Source organism: Phycodurus eques, chromosome 10 (assembly GCF_024500275.1).
Source record: "Phycodurus eques isolate BA_2022a chromosome 10, UOR_Pequ_1.1, whole genome shotgun sequence".
NCBI classification, from domain to species: domain Eukaryota; kingdom Metazoa; phylum Chordata; class Actinopteri; order Syngnathiformes; family Syngnathidae; genus Phycodurus; species Phycodurus eques.
Window position 1 is genome coordinate 25,001,399 of NC_084534.1, and position 18,710 is coordinate 25,020,108.

The 18,710-nt window shown below is 41.6% G+C and overlaps 1 protein-coding gene across 1 annotated transcript; it reads right to left on the reverse strand.

The window, feature by feature from the left end:
- Positions 1 to 65: 65 nt before the first annotated feature.
- nudt3b (nudix (nucleoside diphosphate linked moiety X)-type motif 3b) lies at positions 66 to 14,732 on the reverse strand. Its single transcript, XM_061688335.1, has 5 exons — positions 14,433 to 14,732; positions 12,725 to 12,835; positions 6,343 to 6,387; positions 6,152 to 6,236; positions 66 to 5,402 (listed from the first exon to the last, which is right to left on the reverse strand). Exons 1-5 carry the CDS (start codon positions 14,529 to 14,531, stop codon positions 5,206 to 5,208), a joined length of 537 nt encoding a protein of 178 aa, XP_061544319.1. The 5' UTR covers positions 14,532 to 14,732; the 3' UTR covers positions 66 to 5,205.
- Positions 14,733 to 18,710: the final 3,978 nt, after the last annotated feature.

Sequence of the window (18,710 nt, forward strand, 5' to 3'; positions counted from 1 at the left end):
CACCGTTGATCTCAAGTCTAAAAATCAGGAAGTTGACTATGGACAGAGAAACGTGAGGCTGAAAGTGAAATACTGGTGTTTTATTGTTGGCACATTTATATTACAATCTTCAGTCTTCTTGCACTGGTTTTATTCTACAGTCCCAAACAAGAGGAAGGAGGGAAAAAAGTCCAGTGACACGTTAAACACAAACGTACGAGGATGTAACTTCCAGGCTGATGGTTGTCGGCTGAAAGGAAGGAATGGTGAGGACTTTTGAGTGGGGAACCAAATTCAAATCAGTTTTATGTATGTTTTGAATCAGCAGGCAAATTAAGTACAATCCTCTATTGTGATGTTTAACCCATTTGGCCACCAGATGGAGCCAATTACTACACAACTGCACTATCACCTTTGGTAATGCTGACACTAGCCTAAATAAAATACATTTCAGATTCATGTCATGCCTGGATAGAAAGACCATTTGGGCTCACTTAACACCACCTGTTAATTTTGACTATAAAATACATTTCAGATGCATGTCATGCTTGGATAGACCATTTGGTGTCTCTTAACACCACCTGTTAATTTTGACTAAAGGATGAACTTGTATTAAAAAAGAAAAACATCCTTGATTACATGTCTGCAATGTTCAAAATATTAGTGTCACCAATATATGTATGAATGATCAAGTAACCTCGTGACACCGGTCAGCATCAAACCTCAAAAGACTCTTTCTTCCCAGCGGGGCGTGCCTGAGGTCGTTGCCCTCCGCGACTTGATTGCACATTCAGAGGGAGCGCTGAAACCTTATGACATCCTGAGAGGGGCGTCGTAAACATAAGACTTTGGCCACCGCGCCTTTCTGATTAGACGGCAATAAATGAGACTGCTACTTATACTGGTTGAGGAAGTCAATTAAATTCAGTCTCTATTGTCGCAGAGGCCTGAAAGGAGCCAGATGCAGGAGAAGGGTTTCAGGTTGTCAGTGTGGTTTCACATGATGGGCTTCCATCAACGGCCTTTGAAACATCTTTCACATCCTGGTCTAGCTTTCTGTTATCCCCTTTCATAGAGCTACCGTTCCACCTCTAACGCTACTGCAGAAGCCGCAACATTTATGAATTGTCTTCAGCACCCTATTCTGCAGGGGCTTCTCTCACAAAGAACAGTGATCTATCTGCTAACACACCAGACATAATGTCTCTGATTCTGTCGAAAAATTACCAAGGAGACTTCAGCACCCCATTCCATGTCGGCACCTTTCACAAAGACCAGCGAGATGTTTTTCTACTAACAGCTGACATAATGCCCTGATACTACCTCAGAAGTGGGGAAATTTGTGGGTCAACTTCCACACACAGTAAAAGCAGTGACGTGTCTTTCAGCTATCCCTTTTCACATAGCCGCCGTTCTGCCTCTCATGCAACCTCATAAGCTGCACAATTTACTCATTCACCACATGGGCACCTTTCACTCATGTTTTTGCTAAACCTCTCTCTAACAGCTGCCAGTCTGCCTCTGGTACTACAACTCCAATTCAAATGAAGTTGGGATGTTGTGTTAAACATAAATAAAGACAAGATATTTCATGTTCAAACTGATAAACTTTGTTTTTAGCAAATAATCATTAACTTAGAATTTTATGGCTGCAACATGTTCCAAAAAAGCTGGGACAGGTGGCCAAAAAGGAATGCTCATCAAACACCTGTTTGGAACATCCCAAAGATGAACAGGTAGGTGCCATGATTGGGTATAAAAGGAGCTTCCCAAAGATGGGGCGAGGTTCACCTCTTTGTGAACAAGTGCGTGAGAAAATAGTCCAACAGTTTAAGGACAATGTTTCTCAATGTACAATTGCAAAGAATTTAGGGATTTCATCATCTACGGTCCATATCATCATCAAAAGGTTCAGAGAATCTGGAGAAATCACTGCATCGCTGCAAGTAGCAAGGCCGAAAAGCAACATTGAATGCCCGCGACCTTCGATCCCTCAGGCGGCACTGCATCAAAAGCCGACAATGTGTAAAGCATATCACCACATGGGCTCACGAACACTTCAGAAAACCAATGTCAGTAAATACAGTTCGGCGCTACATCCGTAAGTGCAACTTGAAACTCTACTATGCAAAGCAAAAGCTATTTATCAACAACACCCAGAAACACCGCCGGCTTCTCTGGGCCAGAGCTCATCTAATATGGAATGATGGAAAGTGGAACAGTGTTCTGTGGTCCAACGAGTCCACATTTCAAATTGTTTTTGGAAATTGTGGACGTCGTGTCGTCCGGGCCAAAGAGGAAAAGAACCATCTGGACTGTTATGGATGCAAAGTTCAAAAGCCAGTATCTGTGATGGTATGGGGCTGTGTTAGTGCCAATGGCATGGGTAACTTGCACATATGTGAAGGCACCATTAATGCTGAAAGGTACATACAGGTTTTGGAGAAACATATGCTGCAATCCAAGCAACTTCTTTTTCACGGACGCCCCTGCTTATTTCAGCAAGACAATGCCAAACCACATTCTGCACGTGTTACAACAGCGTGGCTTCATAGTAAAGGAGTGCGGGTACTAGACTGGCCTGCCTGCAGTCTGGACCTGTCTCTCATTGAAAATGTGTGGCGCATTATGAAGCGTAAAATACGACCACGGAGACCCCGGACTGTTGAACAGCTGAAGCTGTATATCAAGCAAGAATGGGAAAGAATTCCACCGTCAAAGCTTCAACAATTAGTGTCCTCAGTTCCCAAACGTTTATTGAATGTTGTTAAAAGAAAAGGTGATGTAACACAGTGGTAAACATGACCCTGTCCCAGCTTTTTTGGAACGTGTTGCAGCCATAAAATTCTCAGTTAATGATTATTTGCTAAAAACAAAGTTTATCAGTTTGAACATTAAATATATTGTCTTTGTAGTCTATTCAATTAAATATAGGTTGAACATGATTTGCAAATCATTGTATTCTGTTTTTAATTTATGTTTAACACAACGTCCCAACTGCATTGGAATTGGGGTTGTACATGGGAAACCAGAACTTCAACTTTAGCACCGCATTTCACACTGAACAGTCTTTCCGCTATCTTGCCTCAACCCCAAAGGCTAGAAAATCAGCAGGTTGACTTCTACACCTCAGTACTGCGTCAGCACCTTTCACACAGACCAGCGGCATGTCTTTCTCCTGTGTTACCTTTAACACAATCCACCATCACGCTTGTTACTACCTCAGTCGGAAAAATCACTGGGTCGACTTCAGCACCCCATTGCACACATAGGAGTGACACGCTTTTCCGCTGTTTACCCTTTAACATAGGTGCTATTCTGCCTGCGTTATAACCTCAGAAATTGTGAAATCTGCACATCGACACCTGAGTCTGTGACACCACCTTCCACACAGTGACGATGCATCTTTCTTCTATCCCCTTTCTCACAGCTGCCATCCTACCTGTGACACTATCCCTGAAGTCGAAAAACCAGCAGGTCGACTTCCTCTGTCCCTGTCAGCACCTTTCATACAGCAGTTCCGCTAACCACTTTAACACAGCGACCGTCATGAGTCTGATGCTACCTCAGAAGACGTAAAATGCGTGGATCGACTTCAACCTCCTGTGTCAGCAACTTCCACAACAAACTCAGGGTGGAGGACCAGTGACAGAAACCCTCTCATAGGAAACCACAGTGGACTCAGGGGTGGTCGCTTTCTGGTGCAATATCCATACATTTTCTACCACTTAGCCTGTTCAGTCACTGGTTGGAATTAAGGATGTGGTGGGTATTATATCTTCAATCTCTGCCTCAACGCTCATTCACTAACGTTGCGCAGATGGCTGACTGGCACTTCATCGATCCCCATTCTCAGTTCAAATGACACCTTTGTATGCTCACCGTTGATCTGTATAGAAATAAACAATTTAGAATAAAATCCTCTTCCGTGCTCATCTACAACAGGGCCTCCAGTTTCACAGTATGGAGCCGGCAGCTTTCGTGACACGGCTAAAGAGACTCTTGCTAGACGTTTAGAGACAAAGAAACAATAACAAACTAGTATCCAAAAAGCATTTTACATGTTAAAAACAATGTCACACTGTAGAAGGCTTGTTTGCGCTGCATCTTGCCAAAGACAGCATCATTGATTCACTTACTTTCAATGTCAAATTGGGTGGGGTGCAGATTAAATACAAAGACCCTCTCCATGTCACCAGAATGCCCCCGGGAGGCCGAATTTGGTACCACTCCCGACGTCACGGAGATCTAATTGATTCTTCACAACTATCTGCGTGCATTGTGTGTCCAGTGTGACACTACACGCAAAGATGCAAGCAAGATTATACAGGATGCATTATTTGGGGAGGCGGGAGGGGGACGTCAGGAGCAGAGTACAGCCTTCAGCCTACCGGGTTGGCATCTGTGTAAATACAGTGGGGTGGAAGTTCATCAAAAAAACAACAGAAAAAGGAAATATGCTCACTAAAGTCACCTCTAACGTAAACAACTGAAGCAAACTGAATGTGAGGAGGGAAAACAGGATATGTGCTGCATGGTTTTTGAAATATTTGTACTTTGACCTTCGGCGTGCGGCGGAAGACATTTCAGTCATTTACAGGAGAGAGTTTAAAAAATAATAATAATACCGCCAAAGGCAAAGCTATGTTGACATTCTTTCACTCTTTTTGGAGTGAATGTGCACCGTGCAAGAGTGAGATGAGTCCCAGAGAGGATCAAACTATAGTCTGATGAGCACAATAAAAGGAGCCAAAAAATTGACTAAAAGCTAAAGACAAAAAGAGGTAAGTGGGGCACGGAGAGGAAAAACAAACAAACGGAAAAACAAAAAGGAGGGGACGTTGTTAAAAGAGGACCACCACAAGCTTTTCAGTTTTAAGCACGAGAGATACACACTTTTACATGACAACAGTAAAATGTAGTTCTTTTGCATTCAGTTAACACGCTGAGGGCATCGCGGGGGGGGGGGGGGGGCTTTTTTTGTTTTCATGCAACGGGGTTCAGTAAAAAGAAAACAACCAAAAAGAAAATAGGTCAAAAATGTACAAAGTGTTTCCGCCAACACTCGTCATCCAGACAGCGGCGGCGCCGAGGACTTGGCAAGGCAAAGCAGATCGAGTAAAAGAAGAAGAGTAAGAGCGCAAGTGGTGGCCAAAAGCTTCCGGCGTGGAGGGCGGAGGGGGGCGGTGGTTGGTGCTTGGGGTGGTGTTCAGTTATGGTTTTTAGTTATCTGATATCCGAAACAGAGCTCTGGTTGATGCTGTAGGTGGGGGAGAGTTCCCCGCCTATCGTGGCCACCAAGGGGGTCCCGTTGCTGGTCAGGCAGCTCTCCTGGAGAGCCTCGAAGTAGGTGGCCTGCACGGGTTTGTGACACAGCAACAACTGTATGGCATCGTCTATTTTAAACCATTCCCTTTTCCTCCCTGTTGGCGAGACAGAGACAGCGGTGGAGATACACGTCAAGACAAAGGCTTGGGACTAACTGCGCAGCCTAAAGCGGGGTATACGCATACCAATTATAAGACCAAATGTAAGCATTTTCCCTACTCTGCCACCAAAGTCCGCAAAGACTCGATTAACATGTCTCTTTAAACAATTATCCTGTGGTGTGGGGTGCGTTTAGTGATTTTTCCTCCCTGATCTGCTTGGAAAACAGTATAGGCCTACAATGTGTTCAATATCTTCAACCACATATCATTAGATGTGTAATGTAAAAAATTTTAATACAGTAAATTTGATTGGTGAAATGAAAGGTGTCACACTTTTTAAAATTTAGATATCACACTTCCACCTTGCTTACATTGAGACTGTTTGTCCTCCTTTAAATATGTTTTTAACTGCTTAGTGCATGACCTCACACAAGGGTCACCTACATGGTGCCCCCCCTCCCAAGGATCACATTAGTAGCCCACAGGCCTGTTCTAAAAATAGCTCACCAATGATGGGACATTCCGATTTCCTAGAAATATTGTAGAAATTATCATTTTAAAATGTAAAAATCGGCGAGAGAGATTTTTAGTGTTGCATATTGATATTTATCTGTTTCCCATCTTGTTAAATCTTTTGTTTTTGTTTTTATTGTGAGAAATCATCAAGAAAAAGGGGTAACATAGCGCGTCATGTGACCGCCTGTGAGCAGCAATGATCCCACAAGTACAACAGTGCCATTTACCAATGTTGACCGAATCCTCCCAGTCCTCCAGGACCTCCGTCACGATCAGAACGTAGACGAAGGTTCTATGTTTCCTCTCCTGGTTCTGTGTGTGTGTGGAGGGGAGGGAAGGGGGAAGAGGAAACAATCAGGTTACTCAACAACGCAGTGTTAATGAGCCAAACATCAATGGCGAATAATCAGGGGCTCACCTCGAACACGCCGACTAAGCGACCAAGCGTCCCTTTCACGCCCGCCTGCCGAATAAAAACATTAAAACCTCAGTCAGACCTCCCAGTTAGCAAAACTGATCACCCTGGCTGCTGCATTCAGGCATTCAGACTCCAATAACCTGACACGGGCTACACCATAGATCCCTTGTCAGACGGCTATATAATAATTCATACGTTACTGAAAACAATTATCACAATCTTCCACAGCAGTGTCTCTATATGTGCAAAAAATAATTGTTCAACATAGAGCACAGCAAAGAAATTTCACTTTTTTTTTTTTATCAATGAAAAGACAACTCATTCATCAAATTTGTGCAGAACAAACAGTACACATTACGACACAAGAAGATCAATGTGGGCTGTCGTCAGATAGTACCGTGATTTCTCGTGTATAATGCGCACCCATGTATAATGCGCACTCCCAAGTTGACCTCAAAATTCTGGAAAACCCTTCAACCTATGTATAATGCATTTTTACAATGCATGATTTTGCTTCTACCCATATGAACAAAGCATGAAGTATTATCTGCAATTTCTTAGTTTTTTTTCAAAGAATTATTCTGAAGTTAAGCACTCTATTTGAACACATAATACTTTCTTTTTATTGTTCTTATTTTGAAATTCACAGCCCTACTATTATTATAGTAAATGAGAAAACACACAGTTATGCTCATAGGTTTGATTACCCAGGCAGAATTTGTAAGATGTGTACTCTTTTAAGAAACCAGGCGAAACATTACATTTTATTTTAATGGGATTCAAATTAAACTGTCAAGCATTATCATTAAAACAACCATAACCATAAAGAAATTAATTATGTTTGTTGTTCAGTCATCAGTTGTATTAAAAAAAAAATATATATATATTTCACAAATTCTGCCTGGGTATGTAAACTTATGAGCACAATTGTACAAATATGCAGTCATATGTACCCCTGTCATATTGGAATGAAAGTGTAGGCTACACCTTTTTCATAACCTAAGTGGCATGCTATAACCCCAATTCCAATGAAGTTGGGACATTGTGTTAAACATAATACAATGATTTGCAAATCATGTTCAACCTATATTTGATTGAATACACTACAAAGACAAGATATTTAATGTTCAAACTGATAAACTTGATTGTTTTTAGCAAATAATCATTAACTTAGAATTTTATGGCTGCAACACATTCCCAAAAAGCTGGGACAGGTGGCAAAAATGCCTGAGAAAGTTGAGGAATGCTCATCAAACACTTGGAACATCCTACAGGTGAACAGGCTAATTGGGAACAGGTGGGTGTTATGATTGGGTATAAAAGGAGCTTCCCTGAATTGCTCAGTCATTCACAAGCAAAGATGAGGCGAGGTTCACCTCTTTGTGAAGAAGTGAGAATCTGGAGAAATCACTGCCTGTAAGCGGCAAGGCCGAAAACCAACACTGACTGCCTCTGACCTTCGATCCCTCAGGCGGCACTGCATCAAAAACTGACATACATCAATGTGTAAAGGATATCACCACATGGGCTCAGGAACACTTCAGAAAACCAATGTCAGTAAATACAGTTCGGCGCTACATCCGTAAGTGCAACTTGAAACTCTACTATGTAAAGCAAAAGCCATTTATCAAAAACATGCAGAAATGCCGCCGGCTTCTCTGGGCCCGAGCTCATCTAAGATGGAAAGTGGAAAAGTGTTCTGTTGTCCGACGAGGCCACATTTCAAATTGTTTTTTGAAATTGTGGACGTCATGTCCTCCGGGCCAAAATACGACAATGGAGACCCCGGACTGTTGAACAGCTGAAGCTTTACATCAAGCAAGAATGGGAAAGAATACCACCTACAAAGCTTCAACAATTAAGTGTCCTCAGTTCCTAAACGTTTATTGAATGTTGTTAAAAGAAAAGGTGATGTAACACAGTGGTAAACATGTTGTAAACAGTTAATGATTATTTTCTAAAAACAAAGTTTATCAGTTTGAACATTAAATATCTTGTCTTTGTTGTGTATTCAATTAAATATAGGTTTAACATGATTTGCAAATCATTGTATTGTTTTTATTTATGTTTAACACAACGCGAACAACTTTTTCATAACCTCTAGCGGGCGGTGGCATAGTGGAATGAAAGTGTACAGCTTTTTCATGACCTCTAGACGGCGGCATACATTTATAAAATGTGAAAGTATTTTTCATTTTCTCCTATACCTATGTATAATGCGCACTTTTGACAATTGTTTTGGGTAAAAGAAATCTGCATTATACAAAATTACGGTACTTCCAGCCAGAGAAAAACATTTGGGAAGGGAAGGTAACATTTGCGCAATGTGGCCAAACTAGAAAACCTGTCCTCGTTCTGAGCCCACCACAGTAGCAGGTTCTGCATTGTGGGAAGTTGCAGTGTTTCTCCAGCACACGTGCGACCCTAATCACCATAAACTGTACAGAAAATGGAGAGAGGGATGCAAATAATCACAGAACTCCTCGTGTGCGGTGGAATAATTCCCTACACAAATGCTGCTTGAGCCTGCCTTTTTTTTTCACCCTTTATGGTTTTTCCTCACTTACCAAAGCTGCACATTCAGAAATCAAAGACAATTTAAATCAATGAAGGAGACCGACAAATTTTATCCAGTGCACTCATCTGTTGCTACAAGCAGCTCTGCCTCCTCAAGCCAAAACATGTGATCAGTGACTAGTCGACATTATGCGCTAAACGTCATTGTGTCCACAAGTGGACTTGTCTGTACAACACAACCATTAGTACATGTACATAAATATACTCCAATTCATTCTCAAAAATATACATCTTGGCGACAATATGCAAATCGATCTCCATTGCATCTCTGATGAGTATTTTTACTTTTTGTCTTGTTACACAGAGGTTATTATCTATGACTACTAATTGTATGACTGTGAAAAATTTGAAAATGTTACTCAAAAGGTTGCCTGTTACTAAATGTTTTATGACCAGTGACAAATTCACTTTCCTATGGGGAAAATCTGTTTTAAATGAGAACTACTTGGAAGTCGAACAACATCATGGAACAACTTGGATCAGGTTGCATGAGTTCAATCCACCAGTTAATATATTGGGATTTTTAAAAAGATGAAACAAATGCATTCATGCCGACTCATTTACTGCCCAACTGTTAGAAGAGAAGAAAAAAAAAAAGCAAGGGCAGGTTCACCAAAGAGAAGCGATGACCTCTCTTTCATAAAACCCAAACCTATTGGCGAGGTAGACGTCGGCTCTGACAGGAGGTGAACAGCGGGTCAGTCTTTTTGCTCCTTCTTAATCTTCCAGTTACTATCTATAAATAACTGTTGACTGCACTTGCGGTGTCAGTGTTGCACCCTTCAGGCTTTGAGAAAGATAATTTGGTAAGGGGGGGGGGGGGGGGAGCAGCCGACAGGATGAAGTTGGGGGCCAAACCTGGTCACAAGGATAAAGACTGCCTGGCTTCGTCTCATAATACGCGTGGCATAGAGGCGAAACTTCAAGTTATGTAACGTTGTCGTGTGCATGCTTAGATGGGGTGAGGGTGTGCGGCAGTCGAGCATAAACAGAGATTATGGACGGGCGGACTGCTTGAGAAGTTGCCTTGATGTTCTTGCAAATTAGCATAGATAAAAAGTCATTCGAAAATGACAGTCGAGGCAGGAGCGGCATTTGTATAAAAGCTGACAAACGCAAGGTTTTAGACGCCGAGTGGAAATGTTCTGGCACGCTGGCAGCATCCTGCAACTAAACAAAGCCACCCACACACATACACACACGCGTGCAAGGAGGAGCCAGGATGAGAGATGATATCAGCATCCGTTATTGTGCTGGATCGCGCACAGAGAATGGGCTTTTTATGGTGCCAAATGACAGACAGCCGGGCAAGAGGATTCAGTGTCTTCGCTCCGATCAAAATGCCAACAGTGTGAACAGCGTGTACCTTCCAGAAATATTGCATTTAGGTGACGGATGAAGGGGGTCCCAAAGGTGGAATATCGATTTCAAGAGGAAACTCCCGTCTGTTTACTAATTACTGCCCTTTTCCAAACACTGTGACTGACAAAGGAGCCAATACGGCGGAACCTTAAAAGGCGAACGCCCCTAACATCATGCAATTCAGTCCGCATTGAAGGTGTATGTTGAGCTTTTTCTTTGGCTTTCTTTTCCCCCCAATGCAGCCTCAACCAAATGTGAAGAAAAACATGAGAAGACAAAAACAACAACAACAACAAAAAAACATACAGGGCATGAAAAGCATTATGACTCGAGTGTGTTCTAGTGTTACGGCGCATCGATGTAGCGGCTGAAAGCCGGATTTAGAATTGATTTTAACTTGCGACTAGCTGTGAAATGTGTCTGCAATTCCACTTTTACAATGACTGCTTCGTGGTTAACTTCTATTTAAACTTCCATATAAGGCTGCTGCTATCTGATATTTTTACAATCGAGTATTCTACCAATTATCCCATTGATTAATCCGAGTAATAAGACAAAAATGTGTTTTGCATGACTAAAAACAATAACGTGCATGTGAGGTACACTATTATTTTTGTCCACTTGGAGTCTCGCCATCCTTGCGCTCTACTGTAGCATCTGCGACTTTGAATATGTACGACTTTAAAAGGTGGGGCCTGTTCAGGTGACTGATATGGGCATCAGCGAATGAGAATGTAGAGTCGGCTGACTGTTACCTGGCCAACCCATTACCTCGTGGTGTTGATGGGCTCATCTAGCGATGGTAGGCTATATTAAACAAGCTGACATCGATTTTGCTCCTCCTTTTTTTATTGAATTATTTGCATTATTCGATTAATCGTTGCAGTCTGATTTCCATCTATCCATTTTCTACAGGGCTTGTCCTCATTTGGGCCACGGGTGAGCTGAAGCCTATACCAGCTGACTAAAGGAGAGAGAAGGTGTACACTGCCTAACTCGTATAAAAATATGAGCGAGTTACATCTATAAAGGCACTTTTAGCATGTTTGAAGAAGGTTTAAGATTATATTAACAAGTTTATATCAGTTGTTAAGTTCAAATGTAACTTTCTAAACATTGCAAGGGCTCTATGATGGCGACAATTTTCAATCCCAAACAAGCTTCAGGGAAACAGATTGTGTTAAGGTTACCTGGTATTTAATCCCTTTAGAAAATGACTAATGATAGGGTCGAAAAAAATACAGCGGTCTCAAAAATGAAAGCTCGCTACTTAAAAACTGCAAACGAGGACAGCTGAATCCCGCTGTCCTCGTTTGACACCCAAGCACCGCTGTGTAACATGATGACAACGATGGCACTGGCGACATGTTGCTAGGCTCTGTCTGAGCAAGCAAACACAGCAGTTCAAACAGGGTTTAACTGTAAAGTATTTGGCCCAATATAAAAAGTGATAGGGCAACCTCCAAAGTCGAATGCCATACAGCTTTTTCTGTATTTTATGTTTTGTTTATGTTCAGTTTTTTTTTTTGTAACGCAAGCAGAATCTTTTAAATCATTGTCCAAGTACTGGTTCTTACAGGTGTTATTTTAGAAGGTGTCTAATTTCTGTTGACTTTATAGGACCTTCAAATAAAGCCAGAATTTACCATCTTTTTGTGAACAAAGACTATTGATTCGGGTCACAAAGTGAAGACGTAGACTGCCTTGTTAGCTTCTCGCGCTAGCCACAGACCGGTCATCTGCAACATGCTGCGCAATAAAACGTCTGTGATAGCGATGGTGTGTAATCTGAAATAAATTAAACCAAATATTGATCTCAATAGGAAATGTAGTTTGGAAGGTGGACCAAATCAAAGACTGACTGGAGTAAAGTTTACCTGTGCAGTTTGTAGGGCTGCAACTAATTATTATTTTTGGAATCGCCTAATCTGTCGATTTCTTTTTTCCGATTAGTTGATGAATTTGATTATAAAAATGTTTTGTTTTTTTAAATTCACAGACAATACAAACGAGTTGATTATGTTTCCGTTACTGGTTTAGTCCGTAACATGTCAGAAAATAGGGGGGAAAAAAATGTTAAGTTTTCCAAAGTAAAAATGTTTGCAAATGTCCTATTTTGATGAAACAAAGATAATGTGTCTAAAAATAAGTATAAAAAAAACTACTTATTTTCCAGGAATGTTTTTTTTCCTCTCTGCTCAATACACTTGACACTCCTATCTAAACAATTATACTGCTAACATAAGGTTTGAAGATCGTGACAGTTGTGGTCTCTGGAATTATTTATAAAAAAATTGATTAATCCAAGGGAAAATATAGTTTTGAACATCAACCAAATCGAGGGTTGACAGGCGTTAAGTTGACCTGTGAACCTTTTCCCTTTCTAGTCAACCTATTCGACAGTACAGATGAAATCATTACGGCATCCGAAGCAAAAACCCACCTCCTCGCACACTTCCCGAGTAGCAGCGACACTGGGCTCCTCCTCAGGTTCCATTCCCCCTCCGGGAACGATCCACTTATCGGGATGTCTGCTACTGCTCACCAGCAGCACCTGCAAAATCATTAAACATACACAATGGCGGGCTCAATGTTCCTGATCGGTGGCTGGATGCTTGGATGAATGAATGCTGCGTGTTCACACTTGGTCAGGATTGTTATACAGGCAGATTTTGCAATTTGAAAGTATGGGACAGAATGTTCGGCAACCCTTCGATGTAATTCCACATGGTTAGAAATTGAATCACTTGTGTGTGGATTAGGTCTATCACTATCGAATATTTTTAGAGACTCCATACATTATTCTACTTCTCGGGCATGGATTAATGTGAAGGGCTACTAGTAGTAGACTACTACTGATTTCATAGTAATAGTTTAAAGTATTTTTTTCCCCATAAATTGATTATGACTCAGATACTGGTTGGTTTGGTCCGTAGCATGTCAGAAAATTGGGGAAAATGTTGAACATTGTTTTCCAAAGTAAAAGCAGATGTTTGCAAATATCGTCTTTTGATTTAACAAAAGATAATCAGTCTGCTTTCATGAAAGACTACAGAAATCAGACTATTTACTATATTGAATATTTGGACAACTTTATATTATTTGGATTAATTCTGACACCTCGAGTAACTTCTCACTATGCCAGGATTGTTGTGCAGTCATGTTTTGGGAGTTGAAAGTATGGATCAGAATGTGCGGCATCTTATCGATGTAATGCCACATGGTTACAATTCACTTTTGTGTGGATAGTTCATGTTGGCAACAATTAAGTTTGTCTCAGGATTTAAAACTGTCTTGATTAGGTTCCTCGCTATGCTGGTCATAGTGTAGCTACTTTTTTGAATTAGCAAAGGAATCAGTACCTCTACTGGGTTTCCCCCCCTCTCAGAGGTATCTCTATTTATATTTAAGTGCAGAGTTTGAATTCTTTTGTCACTTATCGACTGACCATCAGCCTCCAGACTCGCCTCTGATCTCAACACAATTGCGGCTTTCGTACACAGGTGGCGACGGCGACCGTAAATTAAGTGACTAAACACTATCAAAACAAACTAGGGCTTGAGGACCGATCACATGAACGACTGATAAATACTCTCGCAACGTCAAATACAAGGTTATGTAAATCACGCGCATCATTACCTACAGTGTTGTCTTCCGGCTAAGGCTAGCATAAATAGTAGCAGTTGCGTTAATAGCACTAGCGGTTACCTTCGTTTAATAACAGAGGAGCCGCGCTGGATAATTAGATGATTATCAACGCTAAGTCAACCCCGACGACCGCTTGAATGACATCGAGTCACAGATCATAACAACCCGGCCAGTCGACCGAGCCGGTCGGCCGACCGGCCGACGGAACCACCATTAGCATTAGCTCGCAGCTGACGGTGGCGAATTACAAGAGTGTATAAAAAATAAAAATAAAAATTCCTGATACTGAACAAGCTTACATTACACTCGGCAACATAAAATGATAAGAAAATGACATATGACGTTAAAGAGACTAACTCATATACAAGTGAGTGGCGGGTACAACCTGTAAAAATAACATAACCCTGTTGACGGATAAATTCATTTACAGTTAGTGCTGAGGCTAATGCTGCTAATGCTAACGTTAGCGCGGCCCGACAAAAGAGCCACATCCCCGGACTCACCTCCTCCTCCGATTCGCTCCTGAAGCACAGGCAGGCGGCGCGCTTCTTGTAGCCGTCCCCGTCATACGTCCGGGTCTGGTTTGACTTGAGCTTAATCATTGCGGACGGGGGTGCGCAGGCGTTCAAAAAAGCACGGCTAAGTTGACCACGTTCAAAGGCGACGCTTGTCGACGCAAAGTCCTCCTCGGGCGGGGGGAACCTCAGCGTTTTCACTTTAATAGAAATAACTTCTTCTCCGCTTCATTTTCAAACAGCTCGTCGCAGCCACGGCACGGTCGCCATTACACGGTGCCACTACGCCCACGACGTAGTTTACCCTTTAATAGCTCCGCGAGCGTACGGAAGTCACGTAAACGGCCTTCGGGAATAGGGGCGGCGAATAGCAAGGGAAACGCAACACCACATGCCGACCAGAGTGAGCCGGTGGAGGAAACGGACACTTTTGGTTCCAACTCCCTTGCAACGGCCAATTGTTTGCGCCAAGCATGAACGTAAACCCGATTTTGGACACTGTAAATGCCATATTATCTACTTCTTATTTCAAAATAAAGGTGGCGTGGGGCGTCATTTTGATTCAACAGTTTCAGCACCGCAGGTAATGGACAGCGCCACCTCAAACATCTCATAAATGATGGGTGACACGATTAATAACGTGATTTTAATACAATTAAAATATAGAAAAGGCCTGTTTTGGGTTAAAAAGATATATATATATACATGGGTGAGTGCACTGTTTATTGTTTTAATGTGTTATTATTATTCATCATGGTGACTCACAGTATTTTTACACAAAAAATGTATTCATATCCATCTACAAATGGAGGTTTTTGTGATGGAAAAAAAATAGACCAAGATGTATAATTTAATCACTTTTTCAACAATTAATGTGACGTATACCTTAAAAAAATGGAAATCTTTTATAGAAGTTTCAAATAGCAGTGCACTTGTTCAACCACATTATCTCAGATGTTTATTTTTACTTCCCATTTTGAAAATAGTTCCCCCCCAATTGTGTTGTACAGGTAGAGGTCATATTAATAATGAGAACATTTTGTTTATGTTTTTTTAAATGTCACAAAACCCTGGCATTTGAACAGGGGTGTGTAGACTTTTTATGTCCACTTTATGCGCTATGAGTCATTGTTTTTACACTCTTTATTGTATGTGTGTGTTATTGTGTGTGTGTGTGTGTGTGTGTGTGTATAAACATTAGAGATTAAAACAATCCCCATTCTGAAAAGTTTGAAACAGTGCGCTGCTCTAAAAGCTTGACGTCGACAACAACATTGTGAGTGTGTGTGTGTGTGTGTGTGTGAGTGTTTGTTATAGAGACCACTGCTGTTGAGAAACATTTCAGAGTGCGGGGAATGAAAAATGTAATTAGAGCCAAGTGCTGCCCCCGGGCGGGTGCAGCAGTAAATATGCAAACATAATTAAACTGTTGTGGTAATGTTTCTAAAACGGAGCGCCACAGGAAGAAAGTCAAAGGTTTCACCTGCTTTCATTTCGTGCGTGCAATTTGTGTTGCGGACAACTTTCAACAAACCGGTGGAAAGTCAGGGGCTGCAAAATGAAGTACACAATCTACTACGGGTGTGTCCAATATTTCGGCCATTACAAAGGTTTCTTGAAAAAAATTGGCTTTTATTCTTGTTAGATTAGAAATTGTGGTTTAAAAAAAACATGATGTTAATATTAAATTTATGACTTTTTTTATCTTGAAAATAATATTACTTTTACTTTCAAGGTAATAACTGTTTTCCCTCAAAATAAAATTTTTAATGGAAAAAACATGCTTTTGGAGGAAAATTATGATTTGTTTTCGCGCAAAATGCTTTTTTTTTAAAATAAGAAAATAGTTTTTTTTTCTTAAAATAACATGACCAGTTTCTTAAAAGACTTTCCCCCCACAAAATTATTTGACTTTTATGCTTAGAAAATTATTATTATATATAATATATATGATTATAATATATTATATAATAATAATAATTATTATATATATTATTATTATTATCATTATTTACTCACTGAAGATGATGCTTGCTTTTCTAAAAAAAAAATAATAATAATAACCATATTTCATTAGTACTACTTTTTTCCTCGGAAGAAAAAAAAGTGAATTATGATTATATATATATATATATATATATATATATATATATATATATATATATATATATATATATATATATATTATTACTCTGTTACGATCGACCTTGCTTTTTGGAAAAAAAATACCTTTATTGTAACCTTTATTTTAATTAGATTATTAAAAAAATATATGGCTTTAATCTCCTGAAACTAAAACCTTTTCTTATACTACTTAAAAAAGACTTTTTATTAAAGAAATATTGTTAGTATTTTGTTAGTCTGTCCTTTTCAAAGGAGACGTAGCTTGACTTAATTTTAGTTTTATCATACTCAACGCTCTACAACAACCTTTGTTGTGAATTGGTGGTATATAAATTCAAACGGAATTGAATTGAATCACACTATAGTTCCACTTGGGAGGCTCAACTGTATGATTATGATTTGCAATTCACAGTGGTGCACTGCTTTCTTGCACACATCCTGGAGAAACGGAAAAAAAAAAAAAATCAGGAATTGAATTTACCCATACAGAGTTGCCATCAATCTAATCTTCATCACATGCAACAAAAAGGAAACTTCATAAGCATTGAACGTGCTTGCATGTGCAGATGTTATTCTGGCTGTTCTGTTTTCCCTTGAAGAGAGCGAACGGAGGCTCGACGCGGTTGAAATAAAAATATATGTACATAATGGGGTCATACACAAGAGGTTGTGGTGCTGCTTGCACTTTAGCGATGCGCAGTTGCTACGGCAACCCCTTTTTCTCTCTGCCACCTGAGCCATTCATCAGCTGGGGGGTGGTGGGGGGGGGCGGGGGGAGGGGGGGTTGGCAACTAAGCTAGTCTGTCCAGAAGGGGGCGCTCATCTAATTTAATAGATACACTAGAAGACAGGAACACTTCTAACACTACTACTCAGTAAACTCACGACGACAGAGAATAATACTTCAAATACCATCCATCCATCCATCCATCCATTTTCTACCGCTTATCCGAGGTTGGGTCGCGGGGGCAGTCGCTTTAGCAGGGACGCCCAGACTTCCCTCTCCCCGGCCACTTCATCCAGCTCTTCCTGTGGGATCCCGAGGCGTTCCCGGGCCAGCCAAAAGACGTAGTCTCTCCAGCGTGTCTTGTCTCCTCCCGGTGTGACATGCCCGGAACACCTCACCAGGGAGGCGTCCGAATCAGATGCCCCAGCCACTTCATCTGGCTCCTCTCGATGTGGAGGAGCAGAGGCTCTACTCTGAGATCCTCCCAGATGACCGAGCTTCTCACCCTATCTCTAAGGGAGAGCCCGGACACCCTGCGGAGGAAACTCATTTTGGCCGCTTGTATCCGTGATCTTGTTCTTTCGGTCACGACCAACAGCTCGAACCCACTTGAACTCCTCCCCTCCAGTGGAGAGGGCACTCCACCCTTTTCCGGCTGAGGACCACAGTCTCAGATTTGAAGGTGCTCATTCGCATCCCAGCCGCTTCACACTCGGCTGCGAACTGCTCCAGTGAGACTAACCACATCATCTGCAAAAAGCAGCGATGCAATACTGAGGCCACCAAACCGCACCCCTCTACACCTCGGCTGTGCCTTGAAATTCTGTCCATAAAAGTTATGAACAGAATCGGTGACAAAGGGCAGCCTTGGCGGAATCCAAGCCTCACTGGAAATGAGTCCGACTTACTGCCAGATATGCGGACCAAACTCTGACTCCGGTCGTACAGGGACCGAACAGCCCGTATCAGGCGGTTCGGTACCCCGTACTACCGAAGCACCCCCCACAGGACTCCCTGAGGGACACGGTCGAATGCCTTCTCCAAGTCCACAAAACACATGTAGACTGGTTGGGCCAACTCCCATGCACCCTCGAGGACCAGCTCGGGCGCCTTCCCTGCCAGAGAGGTGACATTCCACGTCCCTAGAGCCAGCTTCTGTAGCCGGGGATCGGATCGCCAAGGTCCCCGGCTTCAGTCATCTCCCAGCTCGCAATGCACCCGACCCCTATGGCCCCATATTTTTCATCATAGGGGTCTTTTAGCTGTGCTTTGTCTGGTCCCTCACCTAAGACGTGTTTGCCATCGGTGACCCTACCAGGGGTGTGAAGCCCCAGAAAACATTAACGTGAACACAAAAGTGACACGCACCTTTAAATGGAATTATCAGAGAGCTCTATTCAACGTCTATCAAATGT

Bases quoted from the DNA above. Each gene is read 5' to 3' on its own strand.
- nudt3b (XM_061688335.1), bottom strand. From the start codon at position 14,531: ATGATTAAGCTCAAGTCAAACCAGACCCGGACGTATGACGGGGACGGC. The intron at 12,836-14,432 runs GTGAGTCCGGGG...ATGATTTTGCAG, and splicing joins GGAGCGAATCGGAGGAGGAG to GTGCTGCTGGTGAGCAGTAG. The intron at 5,403-6,151 runs GTAAATGGCACT...TCTCGCCAACAG, and splicing joins GGAGGATTCGGTCAACATTG to GGAGGAAAAGGGAATGGTTT.